General features: G+C 38.4%; 1 protein-coding gene across 3 annotated transcripts; it reads right to left on the reverse strand.

Annotated features, from left to right (window-relative positions):
- Nucleotides 1-186: 186 nt before the first annotated feature.
- On the reverse strand, nucleotides 187-27,939 carry ctbp1l (C-terminal binding protein 1-like). 3 transcript variants are annotated; one of them, XM_065266676.1, is made up of 11 exons: nucleotides 27,799-27,939; nucleotides 26,613-26,670; nucleotides 25,467-25,629; nucleotides 8,301-8,455; nucleotides 8,074-8,218; nucleotides 7,764-7,970; nucleotides 6,837-7,051; nucleotides 4,767-4,897; nucleotides 4,459-4,586; nucleotides 3,730-3,847; nucleotides 187-3,648 (listed from the first exon to the last, which is right to left on the reverse strand). In XM_065266676.1, exons 3-11 carry the CDS (start codon nucleotides 25,522-25,524, stop codon nucleotides 3,459-3,461), a joined length of 1,347 nt encoding a protein of 448 aa, XP_065122748.1. In that variant the 5' UTR covers nucleotides 25,525-25,629; nucleotides 26,613-26,670; nucleotides 27,799-27,939; the 3' UTR covers nucleotides 187-3,458. The 3 variants fall into 3 exon arrangements, with proteins under 3 accessions (XP_065122748.1, XP_065122749.1, XP_065122751.1); XM_065266677.1 differs by lacking the exon at nucleotides 26,613-26,670 and having other exon boundaries at nucleotides 27,799-27,937; XM_065266679.1 differs by lacking the exons at nucleotides 25,467-25,629; nucleotides 26,613-26,670; nucleotides 27,799-27,939 and adding an exon at nucleotides 21,856-21,963.
- Between the last annotated feature and the right edge of the window lie 3 nt (nucleotides 27,940-27,942).

The following is a 27,942-nucleotide window of genomic DNA, read 5'->3' on the forward strand; positions in this document are numbered from 1 at the left end:
CAGTCAGACTGGGAAAGTTTTGGGAATTCACATTCATATCTGGCTTTAGTCCTTTAACACCTACTTGTCACTTTCCAATCGATTCCTAATGGATAAAAACTCACAGTACACAAAGATGAAAATCAGTTGCAAATGTAATTTCACAAATTTCAACTTCAACTAAACTAAAGAAAGAACGACCAAGGGTTTAATCTTTAGGATTTTATTAAAATACCTTGTGGAATTTACCACCAGAGGTTACCATCACAAACATGATTGTTTTCTAATAAAAAAAGTAAACAAAAACAAAAGTAAAGCTTAAGAGCCTAGTTACATGATTTTTTTTCTCTTTTTTACTTTTTTTTGCAGTCTGGTGATGAGGGAAAAAGAGGGAAAATCAATTTATAACAAAAAGGTATAAGAGAAAGGAATAAAAAGTTCACATGTTGTAAAAATACATTTCCCAACTTCAACGTTACACACACAGTTCTATTAAAACATTCATTCTGTTGTTGTTGTTGTTAGCGGACAAATACGCACCAAGCGAGAAAAAGCATGAGGAGGAAAAAAGACGCTCGCTGTTGAAAGATGGACTGAACTCTGGAGATCTACATCATCATCCTCTTCATTCATACGGAGGAAGATTACGACAGACTGTTGAAGGATGCGTGTATGTGTATTTGAACCCTGAGAGAGAAACTGACTGCTCCAGGTCTTTATCTTTCCTCTCCAGACTCCATTTAGCCACAAAGCTTCATCCCACCGCAAGGATCGGCGTGTCCTGAAAGGACCCGAGCATTTCACACCTTAAAGTAAAAGCCATTTGTGTTCTCCAGAAATCTGCATTGAGCACACAGAGCGACATATGGCTAAAGTAAACAGCTTCCTCTCTCTTACATGTGTGTTTGCTGGGGTTTGTGCAGGAAACTTAAAAAAAATCCACCAAGCCCACCACAATCTACGACATAAGGCAGCGAGGGGACCGCACGACTACAACCTAAAGATTCAAAACAACAGAGTACGAAATATCGACGAGACTCGTCTTGAAATGTTTCAATACAACATGTCGAACACTGAATGACACAAACTATTCATTTCTTGGTTATAACACAGTGCACATCTTTATATCAAAGCTGAATGCTGATGCTGACGGCAAAGAAACACCACAATAATGCTAGAAGAAACTTTAAAAATTAAAAAAACGTAGCTAAGATCCATTTACATAGCAGTGTTGATGGGGATAAAGGGCATCACTTCAGTCTAGGAAAGTTGCATGTCACTCAAAAATCAAACACCAAATGTGACCAATAAGGAACCGGGGAGGGGCCTATAGGTACATTATTTTTAGTCTCATCATGCATTACTCCAAGATCTGGTATGTTTGTAGGCAGCAAAATGTACCAATTCAGACCCCTTCTCCATCTTGAAGATGTGAAACTGTGCTCATTTTTACAAAAATTACAAAATTACGGATGTTCTATAAAGCTAAAGCCTGAGATTCAAACCATCTAAATGAATATAAACAGAGAAATTACTTTTCAATTTGCGTATAACTGATGCACTGGATAAGCAGACACGCGCAGATGCGCGCACACACACCCCTTCAGAAACGGGAACCTATGGTCTAAAAAAGCTGTACATAGAAAGAAAGATATGAGCATACATTCAATATCTGTTACTGAGGTACTAGAAAGGCCTCTCTTCACAACGAACGGTTTCCCGAGACACTTTTTCTCAAGCTTGGGGATGCCTACCTTCTTTGGAGGGCAACCTAGCGTACATTCTTTCCACCTTATCTTGTGTGCTAAAAATTACCTAATGGTCCAAAAGCACAGAAAACAAACGTTTCGCAGGCTTAAACCATGAGAAGGTGCCCGTCATGTCATGCTGAACTGCCACATCATCCATCCCGAGTATTTGGAAGTCTGTAGACAGAGGATGGATGGAGCACCGGTCTCTGATATCCTGCTAACCTAAGTGGGAGACTGTATGGGAAACGACTACTCGGCTAAAAGCACGAGTGAGGAGATCGGTTGCGAGCTGGCTATTAACCTGAGGAGAAAGCGAGCCACTGCCTCCTGCTGGCCGAACGGCGTTACTGCGCCGCAGCTTGGCCTTAAAACCAACAGATTAAGCACTGTACGTGTTTGTGAGTGGAAAGAGCTAGCGAGATTTAAGTGCCTCGTGAGAAGATATCAGAGAGGAAGGGCAGGGCTGGCGTGCCGCACAGTGATTTCACGGGAAATGATGGAGGGGCGAGAATGGAGATATTGTGAAGGGTGGGCAAGGTGCCTCGCTGTGTCAAAGAGAAGAAGGCCTAATCGAAAAAAGGAGGAGGCACGAGGAGGAAGTACAGCGAGAGATATCTGGGAAAGAGGGAGGATATGGAAAACAAGGCAAATATTCTTTACATGGCGAAGAATACAAAAGGTGGCAATATTATCAGCTCAGTCAGGCAGAAGTCAACATTGTACACGCACACACACATACACACACACACACACACACACAAAGCAAAAAGGGCATCTTTTTGAGTTTAAGGTGTGCCACTAATTCAAAAACAGCAGTGCAGAAAATAAAGTTAAGATATGTTTTTTTTTAATACCAGCAATGTAACACACTGAATATGGCTTTATTGGAAACTTGATGTTCATGTGAGCGAGTGAGTTTGCAACCTATAAGTAAATCTGTCAATATCGTGTATATGAGCTACACAAATTTAAAATGCTATACGTATGTGATTTTAACAAACACCGGAGACCTCTGGATTAAGTTTTGTGACTTAACGCAAGGCCAAACCTGGCGGCGAAGCTCTCTCGCTTCCTGCGAACATCTTTCTGGATGGACTTTTCTAGAAGATCCCCTCCACATGAAGAGAGAGAAAGAGACAGGGTAACAGAAAACATCTGAGCTCATCCCACTTTAGCCACGGGCCCTCGATCTCCATTATCAGCTGTGAAATAAACACTGATGGCTGTTGAAACCAATTTAATAAAAGATGTAAGCCAACCGCTGCTTTGTTTGTTTTGATGATCAAACGTTCAAGCTAAGAAAGGACAGGTCGAGAAGGTTTACTTGAAGGAGGGCCGAGCGTTGGAGGATTAAGGGAAGAAAAGAAAGTCCATGCGTTTATTACCACGCTGTTAAAACATGACAAACACTAACTCCAACTAGTCCAGAGTAGACACAAAACAAAGGAATTGGGATTTTTTTTGTAGCTTAGAGAAGAGAGTGTGTCAACCCAATTATTGAGTCCTTGAGAGAAGTTATTGCTTACTGCCAAAGTGGAAAAACAAAGTATACAGCGAGTGAAATGAGGGGTAAGTTTGAGGGTTTCGAGTGGGTCACTCCTGGGTTTGTACACATGTTCTGTTGTTGTCGTTGGACTGGGGTGACCCGAGGTCACGTCAAAAGCAGGGGTGAGCGCCTTGGCCGACCCTTGGGTTAGGTGAAAGGGTAAAATGGAATGTGTTGGTATGCTATTGGTCAGAAGGGATGTCTCTGTCAGCCTCTGCCTTGGAGGGTTGCCCAGGTGATGGGGTATGAGGGGGGTGCGAGACAGGGGCGATGGCGTGGGCCAGAGGCAGAGATCCAGCCACGATGCCCTCCACTCCTGCCCCGGCTCCAGGCAGGCCTCCTGTCGCTACACCGATCAGCCCTGCAGGAAACCTGTAAAGAGAGCAAGATACTTAAACTGACACGCATGAGAAAAACAGGAAGACCGAGTCTGATGTGAAGAAGTGTATTCACCTATAGGCTGCTCCGTTCAGCTCAGGGTGCACCGTGGCAGCTTCCATAGACGGCCACTGGGATGCTGCCATCAGATATTCCTTATTCACACAATTCTTCAGACTGTCAGGGATACGACCTGCACGTACAAACATACACGACGTTAACCAATACTACACAATGCTATGTATTGAAAGTTTTTTACAATATAGGATTGTTAAATTAATTAATCTTGTAGAAGTATGAATGAAAACTGATGCTGGTCATGAAAAAAGCCCCCTGGTGAGGAGGAGAGGGTACGGTCTGAGTTGTGAAAATCACTCCACCACTCCAGGAAGCAGTGCTTCGTCTTCTGAGAATATAGTTCCCAGTATTATATGGTTAAAAGATGGCTGTGTCTCATATGACCTTGTTATTTGTACATGGTGTGACTATACAAATCACAACACATAAATAGGACAAATTTTGAGTTATTTTGTCACTTATTAGGAGCAGTATGCTAGCTGGAGCCATTCACTTCCAGTCTTTTTGCTAAGCTAAGCTAGCGGGGGCTGCGTCAGACAGAGTTACAGCACACACGGAGATGAGAAAGGTATGTATGGACTTATCTTACTCTGGGGGATACGGTAAATAAGCTAAATTCCCAAAATGTGGGCGTGTTCCTTTAAGCACTGTATACCAATCATGTTTTGCAACATTACGTAGAAAGGTTGTAATGCAGTCACCAATGAACACCTGGTCTTTTCTAACCTGTAATGGCTCTGCGCACCTCCCTCGCTGCCTCCTCTCTGGCCTCAATAGAGGCCTGCTCGCTGTACCAGGATGTGTGTGGGGTACAAATAAGATTTGGGGCATCCTTCAGCGGGCCCTGAGAAAAACTGGCCCAGAAACACAAATTATGTTAAAAACAATAATATGCCGAGACACAAAGCCTTTCACACAGCCTAACTGCCGTCTCTGCATTATAAAAATTCCTAGTTTCACCAAGCTACCAACTTTAAAAAAAAAATTATCAGAGAACAAGAGCGGACCCAAAACAGGAAATCTGTTCCTCATACCTAAAGGGCTCTGTCTCATGGACGTCCAAGGCCGCTCCCCGTATTCTTCCTTCTTTCAGAGCCTGGGCGAGAGCTTTCTCATCCACCAGTCCTCCACGAGCAGTGTTCACCAGGAACGCCCCCTGACGCATCTAATCAACACAATTATTGAGATTATAGACGGTTTTAGCAGTAACCACATAAACAAGCGGCTTTTCAACACGTAACTTCCGGTAAACTCCGCTAGGAATAAATAACATCAAAGTACTTTAAAGATAGTTTATTTATATAACAAGCAAAATAAAACACACACAGGAAACTTTTTTTTTTTGGAAAAGGTATTTGTTCAAGAGTTCAGTTTAGCAATTAGTCAGACCACTAAAAAACAGAAGTTCGGACCAGACGCGTATCGAGTCACCGCACGTGCGGTAATATTCAATCTGCTTTATTCTGGGAAAAGTATATGGATGTCTGCGCAGATGCACTGCGTTAGACGCAAATCTTTTCCATCTTCGGAATTAGGGGTGTGCAATAGATCATTTGCGAGGATATCTTAACTTTTGTTTTCACAATGTGCAAAATCATTATCAAGCATATTGCTCGCTGTTCAAAACAGAATTCACTGTGCATGTGCATTCAGAGCGTGTTGTAGTGTTGTCACGATACCAAAATTATTGGTTCGATACCGATACTGTGTCAATGGTTTCGATTCCGATACTTTTTCTGAAAAGGGAGAAACACTCTCAAATCTCATTGCTGTGCTTTATATTGAAAACGGGACAACATTCTAATCATATAACACACTAATAAATGAAAATATGAAGAGCAGATATATTAAACATTTAAGCAAAATATAAAATATATCAAAATTTAAGAAATACATTAGAGCAATGGCATTCAAGGTAAAAAAAAGAATAATTTTAGCAACATTATCTTAGTTTTTCTCTAGTGAGCATTAGCATCGTAAAAAAAGATAAACAAGTACTTAAACAAATGCATTGCTTTTTGTTTGTTAATGTTAATACATTAACATTTATATGATAAACAGATTATAGTGTAAATGTGAAAATATACCTCATTGAACAACATGAGGGTTAATAAATGACGTGTTTTTGTGAACTTAAAGCACAACCGTATCGGAGTTCATTTACTTTTTACCACAGTAAAAGTATTTTCTTGTCAGCTAAAATGCTGTCTAATTTCCTAAGTCTGATAACTGTGAGGCGATTGTATTAACTTGGATCATTACAGGCAAAAAAAACAAAACAACGTGACAACACGCATATCAACAACAATTTGGTAAGTCTAGAATTTTCGGGATGATTATCAATCTCTCGTCGGCGTGTTGGTCCTTCAGTGTTTTGCTAGCGCCGTTAGCACGCAGCTCTGTAGCAACGCATATTTGGCTTACTTCACTTGTGTCCTCCGGGTTCGCATGTTTGACTCGCATCAGAAAAAACTCCACACAGCAATTCTGCTTGGCTTTCTTGTAATGTTAAACCAGAGCGGACGAGATGAGGAGGAGCACTGCATTCACGTGCAGAAAAAGAGAGAGAGCGAGAATGCGCAGCTGGTCTTTGCAGAGTTACATAAAAAACAACTTGCAGCTTGTCTCGGAGTATCGATTCCGCGGGACACGAGTATTGGAATCGTTTTAAAATTTCAGTATCGATATGTATCGAAATATCGATAGCTTTGACAACACTAGCGTGTTGTAGCAGCACATTTGATTACGGTGTGTACGACTTGTAAAAATCACATTCATTATTAATACTTTAGCTGACCATGCTCTTCGTCATCTTCATGTTGCAGGTGGGGCACACCCCTATTGGGAATGATTCAGTCAATCACACACAACGTAATGTCACCTGCAAATTTGGCCACATTTCTTTTGTGACAATTTAAGCAATCTACATGAACTGTAAAAGCTAGACCTCAATTTTAAAGACCTCCATGATTTAAAAAAATATATCCACACCAAAAGCTCGAGTGTGCAACTGACCACAGTGAATGAGATTTTTTTTTAAAGTCCAGATTTAACAGTGGTGTTCACCAATATGCCGAGTATTTTTTGGAGAGGTGTATCTGTACCTGTTTGATGGTAAAGTCATTGATGAGGTGGTGGTTATGTTCATTCAGACTGCAGTGTAACGACACACAGTCAGAATGGATGAGAAGGTCCTGTAGTGTCGCCATGCGCTGGAGCCCTAGTGACCGCTCCACGCCATCCGGCAGGTACGGGTCATAGAAAATCACTCCAAACCCGAAAGCCTTTGCCCTCAAAGCAACGGCCTGGCCCACACGTCCTAAAAAAAAACATTGAGAAACAGACTTTCTAAGAACACGTTTGACCACTTTGCTAATCTTAAATTGCTGTAAGCAAACAATAAAAAGTACAAGAGGCTGTGCTGCATTGTGAATAAGTCACAGATAAAGGGCATGATGGGAAATCCCTTTATGGTGCGTTCACATCAGATGCAAATAAAGCGTTAAGTGCAAATGATTTACATATTAAGTCAATGCAAATATGCGGTAGACATCTGGCGCCGTAAATGAAGCGATTCGGCCATTAACCAATCAGGAGCTTGCTTTAGTAGTGACATGATTACAACATCGAGCGGCGGCAAAAATATGAAATAACAATGGAGAACAATCATCATCGATGTATGTGAACACTACTTTTACTCAAGACACACACACACACACACACACACACACACACACACACACAGACAGACAGACAGACAGACAGAGGAGACTCCAAGCTAAAGCTGGCAAATTGAATGAATTCGTGGCTGAATTTAACTGAAAATGTTTAACGACTTGCGAATAGTGCAATATATACGTTTAATTTGCGTCTGGTGTGAACGCCCAGTTAGCCGTACATGGAAAAAATGCATCAACACAACGTTTATGACATAAACCAGTAAAAGCCTTCCTTCCACAATACCTCAAAATTGAATGCAACATAAGAAAAAGCAAATCATCAATAATTTGCATAACTGATCAAGGACTTACCAAGCCCAATAATGCCCAGTGTCTCTCCTCGAATACGGGCAGCACCCCCAGCCACCTCTCTGATTTGCTCCACACTGGAGGCGCGGGTGCCCTCACGGAGGGCCTGATGCATCCAAGTGACGCGCCGGTACAGATTCAGAATGAGACACATGGCGGTGTCTGCCGTTTCCTCCACAGATGCGGCAGGAACATTACACACAGCAATACCTGATCGTGATGGAGGTGTACCAATTAAACGGTCAAATCTGAAACTTTGTTAATCATGAACAACAATTACTAGGCACAGGAACAAAACTGTTCAAAAACTCACCCAGCTCTGCCGCCGCTTTAACGTCAACATTGTCAAACCCGCTCCCGATCCTCACGATGACCCGAAGGCCTTTGAATTTGTCCAGGTCGTCTCGTGAGAGTGTAATGGTGTGGTATAGTAAAGCACCAACAGCCTCATTTAGAACCTACGGAAGAGACAAAAAATACATGACTGAATGTACAAAGTGAAGTTTATAAAAACAGGAAGTACATGACTGATTACACTACCTTTTCGTGAATCTCTTGGGTGGACTGAGCATCACAGAAGGCTACGGTGGCCACGTCCTTCAGGATGGGCATCTCCACAGTGCAGTCCCGTCCATCCAGCAGTGCCACAAGAGGACGAGGGTGCATGGGCCCATTGAGGATGGGTGGTCGAATGCCTGCAAAACACCAAAAATCACCCCGTTTAACAATGGGTCCAAATAAAATGGCAGACCTGAGACAAAGCAGTATGTATATTTCACAGATAGGGTCAAATATCATAGAGTCTTGTCCAGTGCACATCCATTGGTACGGCAAATGATCAAGATGGCAAAGAAAATAAAAAACAGTTTTTTGTTTATATACCCTTTAGCAAAGCTTTAAAAACAAGACCAATTATCAGTGGCATGCTCAATCATGATCTTTTGAGTCCTACAGGCAATACTGCAGCAACTGCAACATGTTTGTGACATGATGTCATTGGGCAGGGTATTGCTTTATGAGCATTAAGTCCATTTATTTAACACACCCAATTTAAATCATTAGTTTAATAACGAAGAGTTCGATGAACAAAACAAGTGTATCAGATGAAGAGAAACATCTGAAACGTAGGGATCTTTGGGTCCACAGGATTGTGTAAACCACTGCTCGGTGCATCATAAACCATATGAGTAATGCATTACGCTAGACTTAACTTTAATAAGACAGCCTGGTGAAAAGGAAACAGAGCATATATAGACATGCTTCCAGGGCAAATTTTAGCATCCTACGCTCTCAGAAAAAAGGTACAAAAGCTGCAACTGGGGCAGTCCCTTTAAAAAAAAATACACTTTTGTACATCAAAGATTTTATATTTGTACCTTAAAGGAACAGTATGTAAGAAATTGATATCAATTAATCATAAAATGACCTTGATATGTCACTAGACATTAAGAAATCATTTTCATTTCAAATACTTAAATCACTGACAACGGTGGTCTGGCCAGGATATTGTCATTTAAAAAGTGGAGTTGCAGCCCTCAACTGATGTTTATGTTGTCATTTTGTGTATTGGCCACCAGCTGTGTGATTGCAGTACCAGTTTTAGCCACAAGTTTTGTGATTGCACTACCAGTTTTGGCCACAATCCTACATACTGTTCCTTTAAAAAGGTACAAATTGGTACAAATACATTTCTGTACCTAAACAGTAAATTTTAAGTGTGTATGTAGTCAGCATTCTTGAAGGGATAGTGCACCCAAAAATTTTATTTCTGTCATCATTTACTCACCCTCATGTTATTACAAACCTGTATAAATTTCTTTGTTTTTATAAAAGCAAAGGAAGATGTTTTGAGAAATGTATGTAACCAAACCATTCGTGGACACCATTTACTTCCATAGAATTGATTTCCTACTATGGAAGTAATGGGGTCCACAACCCGTTTGGTTACAAACATTCCTCAAAATATCTTCCTTTGTGTTCATCAGAACAAAGAAACTGATGAAGGTTTGTAAAAACATGATAGTGAGTAAATGGTGACAATTTTCATTTCTGGGTGAACTATCCCTTTAAAATGCATGCACAATTTGAGCAAACATTTCAGCAAAATATAAATATTAATCACAGATTTGATAATGACATAAAATCCATTCACAAAAAGTCACTCAAAGATTATTCTTCATAACACATTTGGTGTTTTAATGTGTGCAATGCATTGATTTTCAACTTTAGCATGCAATTATGAAAATATTTATACCCCTGGGAGATTTAAGCACCTGGACTTGATCAGAACAAGTTTGTCTATGTATCGACCAATTTTTATGAGGCTTGCATTTGAAATCCTTAAGATATCATAAAGTAATCATGGTTTTCCCAATGCTTTTTGGCCTGGCTATAAATTTCAGGGAATTGACAAAAGTCGAGGACTGTAACTATTGATTTTGGTAAGAGAGTCATCTAAAGTTTTAATTAATTAAATACACAATAAAAAGTGACTTAAGTGAGAAATAAAGCGCTATAAACCTGTACAATGCAATTAATTGAATTAATTACATAATTTTATCTCTGTCTATGAAGACGACATCTGTTGTTATCTTTGGGGCATTTTCTTTTTAACACTAACTTTAACTTGCCCATTTTTTAACATTCAAAAATACATCTGAATACATACATAGCATGAAATAAAATTACTCATTTCATAAAATGGATTTTGGGGCATATAGTACCCATACAGACATTAACTAACACAATCAGTTTTATTTTATTATTTTTCTTAAACTAAATCTCAAAGACATCAACAGACAGGTCATTTAACTATGAATAGGAAGAGCATTGTTTTAGGTTTTAACCCTTAACTGTCCAGATGGTGGCAGTGTCACAGATGGCAATAGAAATGACTGCAACAGGAACAGGTCTAACTGAAAAATGGTATGTGTGGTTCAGGTGTACCCTGTTATGGGGACAAACTGAAAAATAATATTTTTTCTTAGCAAAAAAAAAAAGGATTCTCTTGCATTGTTTTTCTCATCAAGTAAATGCATCTTAATTTAAGATTTTTTTTAGCCATTTTGGCTGGAATTTGGAAGAATGTTGAAATACAAAAATAAATAAAAAATATTCTTGCAAATCATGTTATCCCTCAGCCCCTGATACTTTTAAAACATAGAAACGCTCCTGCCTGTAACTCAGCTTTTAACTGTTAGAAAAAAATTGGTCAAAGTATGTACCCCAGCTGTGACTGGGGCAGTACCCTTTAAAATGTCCCAATACATACCATTTGGAACAAATATGTGCCTCTTTAGGTACAAAGTTGTATTTTTCAAAGGGCTACACCACAGTGAAACCTGGGGTACATTTATTGACCATTTTTTCCATGCATTGTATGTAGAGATTAAATATGCTCAAACTATGAATTGTTTTCTCACACACTCAAAAAAAATATTTTTGCACCTTGTCTAATTTACTTAAATGAAACAAGTTAATACAACACAATTTTTTATTTTTTTGTCTCAACCTATTTTTATAATGTTCAATCTGCTTAAATAATAATAATAAAAAACTCAATTTTATATTGGGACCACATTAATGATTTTTGTTGCAATTACTTACTGGGCCGTGAATCTGTATTTCCCAGCATGCTTTGCATGCAACTGCCTTTGGAGAGTAATTTTTTTAATTAAGTGTTATTTTATGCATTTTTAGGTTAAGAGAAAGACTTTATAGTGTTTAATGTTGGTTTACCTTATTTATTTAGAAGATTTTTTGTTATATTTTTACGAATTGTTTGGTTACCATCATGCAGAAGAGTGGCGCTTGTGGTTAAGTTGTGGATGTGACATACCTACCCATTTTAAAAAGCACTAACTGTGTTAATGACTGTTTGAAGATCAGTCTCTTTTCACATGTTCATCCAATGTGTCATTGGCATGCTAACGTGTGCTTATGCTAATTAGTATTATATAGAAACTGACAATTGGTTTAACTAGACTTTTTTGCTTGAATGAACTTGTTTTGTAGTGATGGAAATTTTCGTTCATTTAGGTGACTCGTTCATTTTCAGTTCGTTCACCAAAATGATTCGTTCAGACTCGTTCACTGATTCGTTCAGTGACCATTTCTTAATTTTACAAAAATACGCCAATAGGTGGCGAAGATGTGTGTCATTATGTGTTATAAGACAATGAATGACTTTTTGCAAAAACTCATTAGTTTTTAATAAAGCTCAAATTGTGAAATAGCCTACTAAGCATAATTTTATCAAGTTACCGAATATATTAAGACACACGTACATTCATAGTACATCTAATCTGGATTTGTTGTAAATAAAGACTCCCGTGCATGCCTCCTCTGGCTCAGTCAGTCATCAGATCCTCGTTCACGAATCATATAATTTCTGTCATGTCGTTCAAGACTTCGTTCAGACGCAGATGACTGATTTAAGTTCGGTGAAAGGGTGGATTAAACTATATAGACATATAAAACTATATTAAACAGAAATACCAATTTTTTCAACAGTAATTACCTTGCTTATCATTTGTATTAAGGTAAATAGTCCGCCTAAACATGGTTACTATAACTTTATTAAAATAAAACCACATGATTCTTTCACAAGATTGTTTACGTTGCACTCGCTATCTATACGATCTCTCTCATTCATTAGGTTGTAACCTGTACCAGTCATTCAGTTTGTTTAAGAACGCGATCTCTCTATCTCTCTCTCGTTCGTTCAGACTCAAAACAGCGGCTCGGTCAGTGAAGGGCGTATTCATTCAGTACGTTGAGCCAATCATGCTCGGCCACAGCTTATACTCGATTGCCATTGGCTCGTAGTTTTGTCACTCTTTGAAGGCGGAAAGAAAGCCGCGCATCATTTGTCCGTGCTCCTCAAGAAGGGAGGGAAATTTCAGTGAACGAGAAATATGAGTCAATGGATGGCGTGAACGAGAACGATTCGTTCACATAAAAGATTCGTTCAAAAAGAACGATTCGTTCACGAACGTAACATCACTATTGTTTTGTCTTTGTTGAACAGACCAGAAATAATTGCGTGGAAAGTTTTCCTTAACTGAATTTAGTTTATTGAACAAAATATTTTTATGACCAATATAAATATATTTATTAAGTTGGTGCAACAAAAGATTATTTGTTTAAATTAACTTATTGTATTCTTGTTGTACAAGCCTAATCTAATTTCGTGGAAAAGTTTTCCTTAATTGAATTATGTTGATTGAACAAACAATTTTTTTGAGTGCATGAACACATTGGAGGACACGTATAAACCCACAAGAGTCCCGTGGATTAATGTAGTTTTTTTAGCTTTATAAACTCGAGCACAATTTAACAGCATTACAAAGCTAGAGAGACAGAATATTATTTCATATAATAAAAAGAAATTAAAACTCATACACCTAGAATGGCATAAGGGTGAGTAAAATATGGGCTAATTTTCATTTTTGAGTGAACTACACCTTTAAATATTTAACAGACTTGATTAAGGTGCCAAAACAATTAAAATCAGAAGCAGTCTAAATCTTAGATGGGCCGACCACAATTGATTCAATCAAAAAGTACAACAATGTCCATATGATGCTGAACTATTGCAAATTCACGAGAGGTGGCACAAGATCTTGTGTTGAAAAGCATTGGGGTCCTCTAATCCATAAAATAATATTGTGACTTTTGCTCTAACACAAGAGCACACAGCTCCCAAATATCCCAATGTTCCTCCCCCATCTGCCAAATGAAAGTGTGAGTAGGGGACAGGGGAGATGAGGAAAGGGGGTAGGGAGTCTTCACATGACTCATAATGACCTACATTCAGTAGACTGGAAGCTAAATCATCTTTGTCTCCTCAATCTGATAAAACCATCACTAACTACTACAAATCGAATATATGTAAATACAAAAAGCAGGTCTTAATACTGCAAAACCAATAAGCATTGAGCTACCAAATGATATTTGCTGTTGCTTGCTTGCAAATATTGGCCAAGATATACACAAGATTTCTGCACAACTACAACAACAGCGAAACTACAACACTGACATTAGGGACAGGTCACAATAGTGGTCGGTAACATGTCAGATTAGAGAGGTAAACCTGTATGTAGATTTGCTGACAGTGTGCACATTATGTGTCTTAATGCACATAATGATCTGTAGGGATGCACGCAACAACATCATCTTGCGTGCACACACACACTTGGTGCAGCGTCCAAACCATACTCAAGCATGGACACATATGCAGTAGTACAAATGATTACGCATACAAATGATTACTTTACCAGACCATCAGGGCAGCACTGATACATTTCATTTACAGGACATTCACAAATTAAGGATAGAAAAGTGGCAGAATGCCTCTAGGAATTTTTTTTCTTTTAACTGATAATATTAATTGGTCAAATGTTTACCTTCGGTTAACAGTTAACTGGTCAATATGAACATCACTAAAGCATGCGTGTAAAATACATAGTGTTGCACAAGTCTAGTACTCAGTGTGCATCACATGCACATTACAGCCCATAAATAAACACAGATGACAAAAAAGTCATACAAGTTAAAAAAACACCCAGTGAAAAAACAATTTGTAATACAAATACAGAACAATAATTGTTTAATGACAAAAGCCACAAGCCAAATGTTAAGGCAGCAGATCAACTGGTCTGACAAACCAAATTATTATGGCTGTGCAAGTAACAGCTGAGAGACATAGGTTATGTGAACTGATCACAATACATTTAGGTTCAGACAATATCTATACAGCTAAATTCCCTGCTAAACTAGTGATGTGTGAGACTAAGGCCTGCAGGATTTTTTTTCAATTCTGTCCCCATATGAAATCGTGTTGCATCAACACATAAGGAGAATCTTGACGGATAATTTTCTCTCAAATCTGAAACATGTTCACAATACAAGATTTATAAAAACCCTTTTCACACACAGATTGCAGAAAATACAAGAAAAATACGACCAGGATTGGTCTGGGGATTGTTTGATTTTGGTTCATTCACACTGCCAATGATTTCCGGAATCTGTGCATGCATTCATACACACGCCCAAAAAAGATCCTGTGAAGACACGTGATGTATTTAAAGGTATTTTTTCACAGTGTCTGAAGTTTGCTTATTATCTGTGATTTAGTGTTTGGCAAAAGAGAGACTTCTGTGTGAACAAAAATGTTTTGAGATCAAAGTGCTGTGTGAATGGGGCTTAAGATTGTCCTGTCAGAGGAAGCACTTCATGTGACCTCACAGAGAAGCGGATGTAAATTAATGTGCCATATTTATTATGGTTTACATCCACTAGATAGTATGCTATTAGCTTTTGATTTCTGCAGCTCTAGTTTTTGAGGCAACAGACATGTACTGTTCGGTAATGCACCAATGATATCTGGGATCGTTTTTCGGGGCCGATCCGGGCCTTTTTTGCTGGAACGGATATTGGACTGACAGGAACCAATTCAATTCCGATACGATGCGTTACCTATGGTTTTTACTGACAAGTGCTGACAAGTAAAAGGACAAAGTATTGTATAAAAGCACCATATACACTTTATTCAAAGTCTTCTTAATGCATGTGATAGCTTCATGTGAAGGAACAAACGCACATTTAAAGACATTAAGTTCACGGAAACTGTGTACTCGCAACTGGGTTAATGCAATGGTGAAGCGGATGGATGAAATCATTCACACACGATAACTGAAGATATGATTTTATAAAGTCTCAGTAAGCTGTTGGATGGATGCAATTTACTATGTGCTGAGCACATGATGCATCTATTCTCTTTGTGTTTTAACGGTTATGAACTTCCCATTGCAAAGCGAGGATTCCCACAAGAGGATGCTTCAAGCGCCCAGGAAGCACATAATCGCAGCATACGGGATGATTTAGGTGCATTAATTCTGCGCCCACGATGTGCATAAGGTCCAGTCAAGCACATGATTTCCAAAATACCCATCTGCACACTAAAGCCTTTTTACTGTGACAGATTTCGGCAATTAGGGAAAATATATTTAGCATTTTAATTTTATCTAACGTGTCTTATGTTTTCCTAACGCTGTCATGATTAATAATTACTAATGTTCTTGTAACATGTAAATCATTTTAAATTATTGATTTTTAAATGTAAAAAATATACTAGATGTAGCGGAAAGCACTCTACACATTTTACATTTTGTGTGTGTGTGTACCTGGTTATCACGTTAAAGATAAAAATACCAGTACATTTTTGACCTTGTGGGGACATTGAGGTTTCCATGAGGAAACAAGCTTATAAATCAAACAGAATGATGTTTATTGAAAATCTGAAGAAGTAGGAGAAAGGTTTCTGTGAGTGTTGGGATTAGGATTTGGGGAAGGGAATAGAATATACAGTTTGTACAGTATAAAAACCATTACGTCTATGGAATGTCCCCACAAAACATGGAAACCATAATGTGTGTGTGTGTGCACGCGTAAACACATTGTTCACGAAAAATACAGTAATATCGGATCGACAGGTATTGGTATCGGCCAATCCTCAGAATTCTGTTATTGGACCGGAAATGGAAAAAGTGGTATCAGTGCATCTCTAGTAAATGCAGCTATTTTTGAATTCTGTCATATACTGCAGTCATTCATTAAAAAGTGTGAAAGTATTAACAACCACCCTAAAAATCTAATTTCTGAAATAATCGAGGCAGTCACAATTTCTTGTGAGCAGTTCAGTTGGTGTAAGATTTGATCTGTGAACATCACACATTACATGATGATAATCTGAGACAAATATCGGACCCAAGGTCCTGAATACAAGTCTCTTTTGCATTCTAGGAGGGTAAATTTGGGCAAAAAATCCAACAGTGGGAGCCTGGCTTAAATGGGAGCATATTTAGTTTTCCATTTTATACAGATTTGTATAATAAAGGTTATAGTTAGACTTGGATATTCAGTCAGTGTGACCCAATATTGCTTAGTTACTATAATATACCCGATATATAAACATGCCTAGTTTATAGAGACTAAATGGTCTTAAGACCCTGCCAGTACAGATTTAAGAGTTTCTCTCATTTACAAAGACATTGTTGTGAGGACATGGAGCACACCACAATTACTAGACAAAATGCTTAATAAACAGTTTTAGGGGCAGTTACCCTAGTCCCAGATTAAAATGCATGTTTGAGCTGCCTTAATTTAAACACCTTGCACTGACATCTCTTAACATATATTAAAATAATATTTATTTTGTCTCAAGATGCACACCCATATTGTTTCTATGTAAGATTAGTTTGTAAAAACTACTTAATGTCCTAATATAACTATTAAACCCTCTCTGGGGAACTGTCTCCCTTAGTGATTAAAAACAAAAAAACATCCCACAAAACACTGCTGCATTCATTGCACATATAATGTGTGTCCAAGCATTTTAGTGTAGTAACTTTTCTAGCTTAAATAAAACAACTGACTGCCAAAAATGAGATGTGGCATGTTCACTCATAATGACAAGTTTTTAAATTAGTCAAATAAAAGCTGACCTGTCAGACAATGAGGAACTAATAAATGTTACAGCCATCACAGAACAACCACAGGAAGCAAATGCATAAAGTTTGCCAATAAAAAAAATGCTGGATTGTTTCTGTCCCATTTACTATTTAATTTAACCCAACAGGCTGGGTTTCGACAGAAAATAACCCAGCAAAACCTCAATTACACAGCACTTTGGTCCCAGAAACTACCCGTAAAATTGGCAGACAGGCTTCAGCGTGAACGCAGACACGTCCTGTAAATGTTCGTGGATCGCTCCCAGAAAGAGGACCTAGAAACATTGTGGTAAAATACTCGAAAAGCCCTCTCTGTGTGAATGAGACGCAGAACCAATCCCCAAGAGGCATGTCGTAGTAAGGATGTGCATGTGATGGCAACATGAAGCAGATATCAGGGAGCTCGTCACTATCAGTGAAGCGGAGATCATTCAGCAGCATAAAGGAATATCGCGTCATGCGTTCACTGTCAAAAAAAGGTACAAAGTTGTTCCTTCTTCTGTCGCTGGGGTGATACCCTAAAAGGTACATTTTTTGTACCTTTATGGGTTTACAACACATTGAAATGTTGTACCTTATGGGGCACAATATTATACCCTAAGGACCAATTTTGTACCAGTTAAATTTTAGGGGCCCTTTTTCCTGAATCGGATATCGGACTAACAGGACCAATCCATTTCCGATACAATGCGTTACCCGTAGTTGTTACTAACAAGGGATTAAAAGAACAAGTATTATAAAAGCAAGCACTATAAACGTTTGTATGCATTATATTCCAAGTCTCCGTAACACACTCTATAGCTTCATGTGAAGGAACAAATGCACATGTAAAGATATTTAAGTTCACAAAAAATCTAACTCACACTGGATAACTGTTATCCAGTGTGTTAATGATAACACACATGATAAATGTAGGCTATTTTAAAAATCTGATTTTATAAAGTCTCAATAAGCCTTTGGATGGATGCAATTCACTATGTGTTGAACCCAGGGCAAATTTATTCTCTTTCTTATGAACTATCCATTGCGATCAAGGATTCCTATAGAGCCCCCTTCTCCATCTCTTACCCTGGAGGTCCGGAGCACTGCAGAGTTTAGCTCCAACCCTAATCAAACACACCTGAGCAAGCTAATCAAGGTCTTCATGATCACTAGAAAATCACAGGTGGGGAAGTTTAATTTGGGTTGGAGCTAAACTCTGTAGTGTTCCGGACCTCCAGGGTAAGATTTGAAGAACCCTGCTATAGAGGATGCTTCAAGAGCATCAATTCTGCGCACAGGAAGGCATTATCGTAGCGTACATCAAATCTGCGCCCTGAATGTGCATAAAAGTTTCGGTCAAGCGCATGATTCCCAAAATAACCATCTGCACACTAAAGCTTTTCTTACCGTGACAGTTTTGCGCAATTAATGAAAATATATTTAGCATATTTATTTCATCAAACCTGCCTATTATATGTTGTACTAAACACTGCCATTTGATAAATAATTTATGTTCTTGTAACTTGTAAATCATTTTAAATTATTGGTATTTAAATATAAAATTATACTACATGTAGCAGAAAGCACTTTACACATTTAACAATTTTATTATTAATTCAACAATGGTATCAGATCAGTATCGACAGATATACAAAACCCAGGCTTGGGGATCGGTATTGGGACTGAAAAAGTTAGATCAGTGCATCCCTACTTTAAAGGTACACAATAGATCCTTAAGGAACAATAATATACCTCAAAACATTATATTATGTTTATATACCTGTAAAGGTACAAAACGGTACCTTGGGGTACCACCCGAGCGACCAAAAAGGTACAGTTTTGTACCATTTTTTCTGACAGTGTTCATATGACCTTATAATGAAAAAAAAAATGCACACGTGCACCATCGCAACAATATATATCGTTCAGCTATTTAAATCTGCAATACACAATTAGGGATGCTCCGATCGATCGGCCGCCGATCGTGATCGGCCGATAACGGCATTAAATGACGCGATCGGCACTCCCTAAATTTGCCGATCTCATGAGCCGATCTTTCTGTTTACTTTTGTCATCATAGCGTTCCTGATGCGGCTGCAATTAGAGACCATTTTAGACAGTGCGAGTATTTTGTAACTCGTTGCTCATGTGTGACGTGCAGATTTGGATCTCTCTCTCTGCCTTTACAGAGATATGCGTATTTTCTATGAGGACGCACGCCACATCCCAATCAAACAGCGTATACAACACATATCTATCGCGGACAATTGCATCCTCAGGACGAAAGTTTATTACTTGCATTCATTTTAAAGTTATGAAGGTTTAAACTTCCATTTTCCTCACAGCTGCTCTTGTTTGCGGACACCCGGTGCACGCATACACAGCAGCCTGTCATCAGTGCACGTGAAGAGAACGATCTCTCCCACGTCTTAAAGCTACAGTATCCTTATTCATCTCTCAATAAAATTATTATCTGCTCATCAGTGAAAAACTGTTGTACTTCATACGAATGTGTGTATATTAATTCATACAGTAAAGACTGGGAAGTGTTTTATTTTAATTACTTTTAACAGACATAAACCTTTTTAAAGGCATATTACATTTCTCTTTGCAAGAAGAAATATTTGTTGTGCTTATTTATTTGATTCTCTATTAAAACAATAATATACCTAATTTATAGTTAGTTTCATTTCTACAAATGGTGCAAACTCTGCTAGATTTTAGATAAAAGATTCCCATTCCACTGCCATTCTGTGATCGGCACTGATCGGCAGATCATGATCTTGGTGATCGGTAATCGATGATCGGCCCCAAAAATGCTGATCGGAGCATCTCTATGCACAATTAACATTCACAATGAGAAATGTGTGCAAACTGGACTGAAGCAGAGATCAGCGAGCTCATCAAATATCCACTCTGAAGATGAGATCATTCATCAGCATACTACAACAGTGCATCACACGCTCATTTAGTCGTATCATAAACCAAAATGCACGCAAGTGATTTATGGAGAGAGAAATAACGAATTAGCAAACTTCAGGTGCTGTGGATAAAACCTACCAAGTGCAGAATTTTAAACACGTCACGTGTCTACGGGATCTTTACGGCACACAGATTCCAAAAAATCATTGGAAGTGTGAATGAACAAAAATTAAATAATCAAATGACCCAGGCAAATCCCAAACGCATTTTCTGTGATGTCTGTGTGAAAAGGGCTCAAGAGAACAAGATTCTTGAGATTAAAACACACAAGGATGCAAGATGAGAAATTAAATGATCAGACAATGCATTGTGCCTAACATTAGATAATGTACTCATTTGCTTATTTAAAGAATCTAGTTACAATTTTCTACATTTCTTGAATCAAAGTCCAAACTCAAAATTATGCAAAGAACCCAGAAAATAAAACACGCAAAAATTGCAATATTAACTATAACTAACTATACACTAAACAAATGTTACAGTGTCTGTGAAAAAACAGCTGGAGTCATTTTTTGAGATTTGCCTCTCTTTACATAAAATCATCCTACATAATGTAAAGACATTCTGTTAAAATATAACCTTGATATCTTTAATATTGATTGAGTAAGGTCATGTCAAAGATTAAAATCAATGTGAAATAAATGGTTGAATTTAAACTTTGATGCTCATCCCAGAATTTGATTAAGACTTTAGTCTGGTTTTCACAGACAGGGTCACAAATATTGATATAGTCGTCTTATCAGGCCCAACTCTCTTTTCACGATGGCTTTGATATTTCCCTATCACCAAATCGTAACCTTTTTAAAAGAAGAGAGCAAAGCAAATCTCAGTCGAACAGCCATGTAAAAATTTTAAACCCACCGCCCCCCTTCTATCATTGACAGGTGTTACTGCATTGGCGGCTAATATGGGGGGGTGGGGTAAGACACCTCCACGATGTTCAAGAACACACAGCTCATGTTATCGCGGCACATACGTGGTTATTGATTAAGGAGTTTGTCGTGATGGAGCCTTAAAGACAAATATTTGCACTCGTTTGCCTCCATATCAACGCTTCATGGCAACACACACACATTGTTCACGCTGTAGTCATACTAAACGGCAGAGCAGCAAAAAATCAGTTCACTGCGCTCATGTAGGCGAACAATGCAAACACTTATTGCTGTAGGGTCGTGGCGAGAACGGCACTGGGAGCACAGATGCCGTGTGTTGAGCCCGCGCCAGCCAACATGAGAAAGCGAGAGAGGGCCACAACACAAGCATGGCCATGCAAACAATGCCATTCATTCAACGTTCATTTCTCCTCCGTTTCACCCCCTCCCAAACCTTCTCCCTCGTTCCTCATTTCACCCCCCCACATGGTCCTCACACACATACACACACACTGAAGGAGAGGGGGGAAGGGTGGGTGGATGATAATACAGCTGCACCACACCCTGCCTCCTGCCTGGCCAACACACACACACGCTCTTGCACAAGCTGCAAGGACATAAGCTAGACGCGCCAAAAAGGAAAATTTACGGCTGCACCGGACACCACACCCATTCACATTACTTCCACTACATCTAATGAGAGCCCAACACCAAACACCAAACCAGACGCAGGTAACGCATCCAAACCTTGCATCATGAAATCCACGCGCCTTGTCTTCTCTCCCCTCCTCTTCTATCGCCTTCTCTCCACCCTTTACAATCAGTGTCAGGCTGTTTTCGCCTGGCAGACACCCATCTACCATGTCATCCTCGCTTAGCACCTCCCCCCACAGCATTGGTCCAATCAGATCTCTGGGCTTTGAGCGCCATCCAACCAGCACAAACCTCTATGGAATTGACAAGCAGCCTAAAGGCAGTTGTTGTTTTTTAAAGAAACAGCGTCTTTTTTCAGTACACATCTACTATCTTAACCCTGAAGGAACGCCCCCAACGCACAGACCGCCCTCTGTGGACTTTCACTTTTTGCTGTGACAGATATCATTACTATCTGCAGCTGTGGTCACATAACTAAATTTGGCTTAAACGCTGGGAAAGTTATCAGCAAGATCTTTTGCAGTCAAGCCTATTTTTGCACTTTAAACAGATTAGAGACACATTTCCAATGCCACAACTAAGAAGCATAGGATGTAACGTGAACTAAGCGAAAATAGTTGTTTAATGGAAACATTTCACGTGAAAGGGCCAGAGTCATCCCGCAATAACACTTGCAGCAGATAGATGTTGCGAGCGGCAGCTACTTTATGTAAATTGCATAGGGGTCTAAAATAGTATTTCAACAAACAATTTGAAAAAAGCTTAAGACAGTTAAATATAAAAGATAGTTTAAGAGTCAAGCATAAAACATGGCTGAGTACACATTCAATTAATAGCTTCTAACAAATTACTGCTTTTAAAGGGGCAATAAGTAAGATTTACCCCCATCTAGTGGTGAAATTGTATTTTGCATTCAAATGAACAGTGCTCTCTAGCGCCTCGCCTTTTCAATTGCGTGTTGCAACTGCGGTAGCCGTTATGTAATCACTGATCTCCTTGTCCGTTTCAGCTGGTTCACGTGTTCTGAATGAAAACGCGTTGTGGAAACGCGTTGGTAGGCAAGTGCTTTTTGTCCCTCTCTGCTATTATAGTCTATCAATATGGCGGAACGAAACGAAAGCCTCCTTGGACTTACAAGTTCAATGTAAGTAAAGAGAAGAAATTCTAAGCTTACAAAGAAAAGTCAGATCACTGGCAAAGGTCATTTGACACCAACAAGGACATATTTATGAATAAAGACATTGATTTTGATTAATAAAACACTTAAAACCCTACTTACTGTCCCTTTAATCTATGATACTTACAAAATGCACTAAAAAGTCCTTAACTCCTCCCCCGCTATCGACGACTTCTCATAAATTAAGAGAAAACGCTTCCCTGCCAATGACAAGTTTTTACGGCAATCAACGTATCCGCTTTTATCCACTAGGTGGCCCTCTTACCCAACTTATAAAACACTGAATCATCTACTGATCCAAAAACTCTGTTTTGATAATCGCTCTGAATCAGATCTCTAACAAAAGTCCTTTACAAAAATGCAATTATCTCAGCGGTTTGCGCAAAATTTGGTATTTTTGGAAAAAAATCCCCCTATTTGAAAGGTGCACGAACTAACATAGGATGAAACTTTTTGTTTGAAAGCAGAGGGTCTATTCTTTCATTTTATATATTGCATGTTTATATATTTCAAGAAGAAATTTTTCTGAAAGGCATTCAACTTTGTGAAAATCAAAAAATGCTGGCGCTGGCTGGCAACTTTTTTTAAAAACGTGGGAAAAGAGTCAATATTTTTATTAGGCCAAAAATGTCATTTAACTATTTCACCGCCAGTGTTTTTTTTTAAAGTTGCCAGCCAGCACCAGCGTTTTTCATGATTTTCACCAAAGTTTAATGCCTTCCAGAAAATGTTTTTCTTTAAATATATAAACATACAATATACCAAATGAAAGAACAGACCCTCTGCTTTCAAAAAAAAAACGTTTCATCCTACCTTCAGTGGTTCTTTTGTAATCAGCTTTTGAATATGGGTAGGTTTCTGCAAAAACACCACATTATGAGGAAAAAGCAGAGATAATTCCATTTTTGTAACGGACTTTTCATAGAGATCCCATTCAGAGCGATCTTTAAAACAGACACCGACATGCAGCCGCTTGCCATAGGGCAATACTTCCGGGTTTAAAAAGTTGTGGATAATAGTGGTATTGCGGAAAGACGGAAAATCTCGTCATTGGCAGGGAAGCGTTTTCTCTTGTTTGACGAGATATCTCGTCAATGGCGGGGAAAGAGTTAAAAACTATTTATAAACTAACCCAAGCTATTTTACTATTTTTACTAAATGATAAAATTGCTGAAATAACTATCTGTATCATTGTACAGTACTTACAGAAGTTAGCTATCAGATGTTTTAGGCCAGAGCTGTACAACAATATGCATATTTGTCTGCACGGCTGAAATGCTGCAATGACCAATCAGCATCCAGGACTGTAAACACCCGATAACTAATTGAGTTTTTTGTATTAAACCAGTAAGCTTCATAAATTAGTCTTTCTGATAAAAATGACTGTTGAGTTGCACACATGACTTCATTTATTTGTGGCTATAAAGTTTCCAAAATGATGTATCTGTCTTTTCAATCTAGAGACGTTTATAACAAAATAATTACTCTGCACAAATTACTGGGCATGTCAACGCAGGTAAAAACTTAACCATAAATGCAGTAAGACAGCTCCCACTTTTTTATACCCACAATTTCAAATAACTTTGACACACAATTGTGTGTTCTTTACGGTTGTATTGTGATGTAAAGCAATATAAATGCCGCCCATTTCAAGATAAAACATCGTTTCAGTATACTTGATATATCCTTCCCATTTTATTTATATCTGCAACATTTACATATTATAGAAACACAAGGTGCCTGTTTGATGTTGATAATTACATTTCACTTCCTTTGAGCATTTGCCAAAAGTTTTAAAGGCACTGAAATATGTGTGCTGATGGATAAATACATAACCACTTCATTTTTACATGCACATCTTTAAAAAGGTACAATTTTCAAGTATAATTTCTAAATCAAGGGTGCTTTAAGCCACATTATCACTGGATTTTAATAACAGACACCCTCTGCAAAGCCCTAGTATGATGGTTTATATTGGACATCACAAATCAGAAAGGCCAACACAGTTTACTCCAGTTATGCAAATGTAATGCACAGGAAAGATAACAGAATGACATAAACTACTCTTTCTCTCCATAGACACTTGACCAAAACATAAAACAGTCTAATTTTTGCAAATGGAAATTTGATGAACACAAGCAGCAAACTAAGTTATTTTTCAAAGTAAAACTCCACATCACATTTGACCTTATGAATTTGATAATGGATCAAAGACTGCACATCACGTCAATATAAAATCAGAATTGACCACATTTACATTTCACACATTCAGGTTATATAGTGAGTTTGTGACTAGCGCATGTCATCCTAACTTGCTTTGTTAGTTATTGTAACACGGTGCTCAAGTTTCAAACAACAGGTGTTGGTTCTGTTTTGGATAAAAACACAGTTCCACCCTACGTATCTTGGTATTTTTGGTTTCATTCGAAAATACAGATTGCAAATATCGCTCCCACTTGACTTTAAACACATTTCTGAGTTGTTAAATGGTCAATAGCAATACGTTTAAAAGTATCATTATTCTCACCTTCACAAATGCGGTCGAGTCTCTGCCGCTTGACTTTGTGTTTGTCCATTAGAGCCATTGACTGGCAGTTCTTCAGTAGGAGCAGCTACAGCCACAACACGATGAGAGATGGTGTTAACAGCACAAGCGTTCTGTTTAGAAAGCACCCAGATCTCCAAAATACCTGCAACCATCATTTTCACAGGTCAACATTCTGAGACAAGTAATTTCACAAAAAAGTCTTTCTGTAGCTCACTTGGTTTTTCCATTACCCTTTATATTGCGCAAATTGACATTGTGAATTGAAAATACGACCAATGGATTTCGCAAAAAAGTTTTTGTTCGCATGAGGTGGATTTTTTTAAATTCAGAAAGTGTATTTCACCAAACTGCAATGGAAAGTTTATTTGCATTTTCAGGTCACCAGATGCAAGTCACATGACTATTATTTGAAGATTACACGGTATATGTACTAAAACCTCCCAGAAACATCTCAATACGTGTCTGCTCCCGCAGCTTTTCTTGGCATTAATGTTTGGATAATACGCTAACGTGTCCTTCTGTTAAAAATATCAGTTGACGTTATGTTTAGAATTACTTATTGCAAGAGGAAAACTATGTTTCAGTCACTTATTATCGATTAATGGAAAACCCATTTCGCAATAGTATTTTGTCGACATTTAGAAAACAACGCTAAAGTTTTGCACAAATATGCAACGGAAATGAAGCTTGTGTTAGTATCAAAGTTCTTTGGTTTCATCTCAGTGTTAAAATGGATAGCTTGAATAAGTGGCTTTGGAAAAAACACATCTGCCAAATGCTTTCTGGCTACATTACATTTTATTAACTTATAAAACACACAATAAATAAAAGTATCTCAGGTATATCAAATCCATGCACGCATCATCAAAACCTCTCACATTGTTTGGTTTAATAGCTTCTGAACATGACGTGGATGTTAACGTTTGATGTTTATCTTTAATACAGTGTGTCCAATTGATACAGTTGTTATACTTTGTCAGTATGAGAGTGGCCTGGAAGCGAACCCATGACCTTTGCGTTGCTAACACATTGATCTACAAAGTGAGCTACAGAAACATTATATTCATAGTGCTGCTCATCATCAAACTATTTCAAATATTTTGATCAAGAAATGAAATAAAGCACCTGAAATAAAAGATGAAGGACTACTCGTCTGACGTCACTGTTACTTTATAAATGACAACTAAAGAGGAAGAGGACATAAAGTATGATTAATATTAATTAAAACACACTAGTATATGTATGCATATAAATATAAAAAAGACTTAGTATGTTTCCAAAACAATATCTCACAACAGATATGTAAAAAATATTTGCCAGCTGAGGCGTTTAAAAACAGATTGCTAGTGACTTAGAGATAACGTAAATTGATCTAACTGCCGTTTCATATACACCAGTATTTTACAGACTATTTCAGTAAAAAAAATATATATATAAGATCTAAATACAGTAGTCAAACACAGTAGTGTAAATATACAAGTTAGTTATATTTTATCTCAGAATCATCAGTGTTATGAAGTCACCGTGTTTTGAGCGCTCACTTGAGGAAACCGCACCACCACTGAATGACTTCAACTTTATTTAAGTTATGTAGACTTTCCCATCTTACTTTTAAACAAATAAACACACGTTGGCTACATGAAGAGTAGTTAGGGCTACGATAAACGATATATTAATACAAGTAGACGCTTTAGAAATCTTGCGAGGCGTCGTATCGTCGTGTGTCGAGCACTCTTTGGTCATTATAATGGAAGCGTAACTCCAGACTTGTGCGCGCGGACAAACCGCGATCTCGCGCTCAAACTTGAATATAAAGCAACCGTGCAGGTCTGTCGATTATAACGGATCGTTGTGGGTTTTGTTGCGTCGCTCGTTCGCAGCGCAGAAGCTTTGTAATGCAAGTTTTTAAGTTATCGCTGCGCTAGCTAATTAGCACATTCAGTGTCCATACACACACACACACTCACACACAATGCAACTGACTACAGAGTTAGCCCCCCCAAAAAACAGTTAAAATACACAAAGAGACCAACGCTAATGTTTCCTTTGTAATTATGTGTGGTTTTAATCGTTCTTATCATCAGCTTCCCTACAGTTTGGGTTATTAAAGACATTGAGAAAAGCGCCATGACTGTGGTTGCTAACCGAGCTACCAAACATTAAACACACACGCACACACATACACTGAGTGTGTGAGTAAGATACAGAGTCACAATATGACACTGCAGGCTCAAAGCATACAAAAGTATGAGTTTGATGCGATTAATGTTTAAATGACAGTCCGAAACCACAATAAAGCAGCCCCACTCACCCGAGAAAAGCGTCTCTTGAGGTTGATGCACGGGTCAGTGTGGTCACGGTAGGTGAATCAACTCTTCCCCGCTATCACTCGCCATGAAATCTGCACAGAAAAGGAAGTCGAGGCCGCACAAACAACGTGCCGTGGAAAGAGCGA

The sequence above is a fragment of the Paramisgurnus dabryanus genome, chromosome 16, assembly GCF_030506205.2.
Source record: "Paramisgurnus dabryanus chromosome 16, PD_genome_1.1, whole genome shotgun sequence".
Lineage (NCBI taxonomy): Eukaryota > Metazoa > Chordata > Actinopteri > Cypriniformes > Cobitidae > Paramisgurnus > Paramisgurnus dabryanus.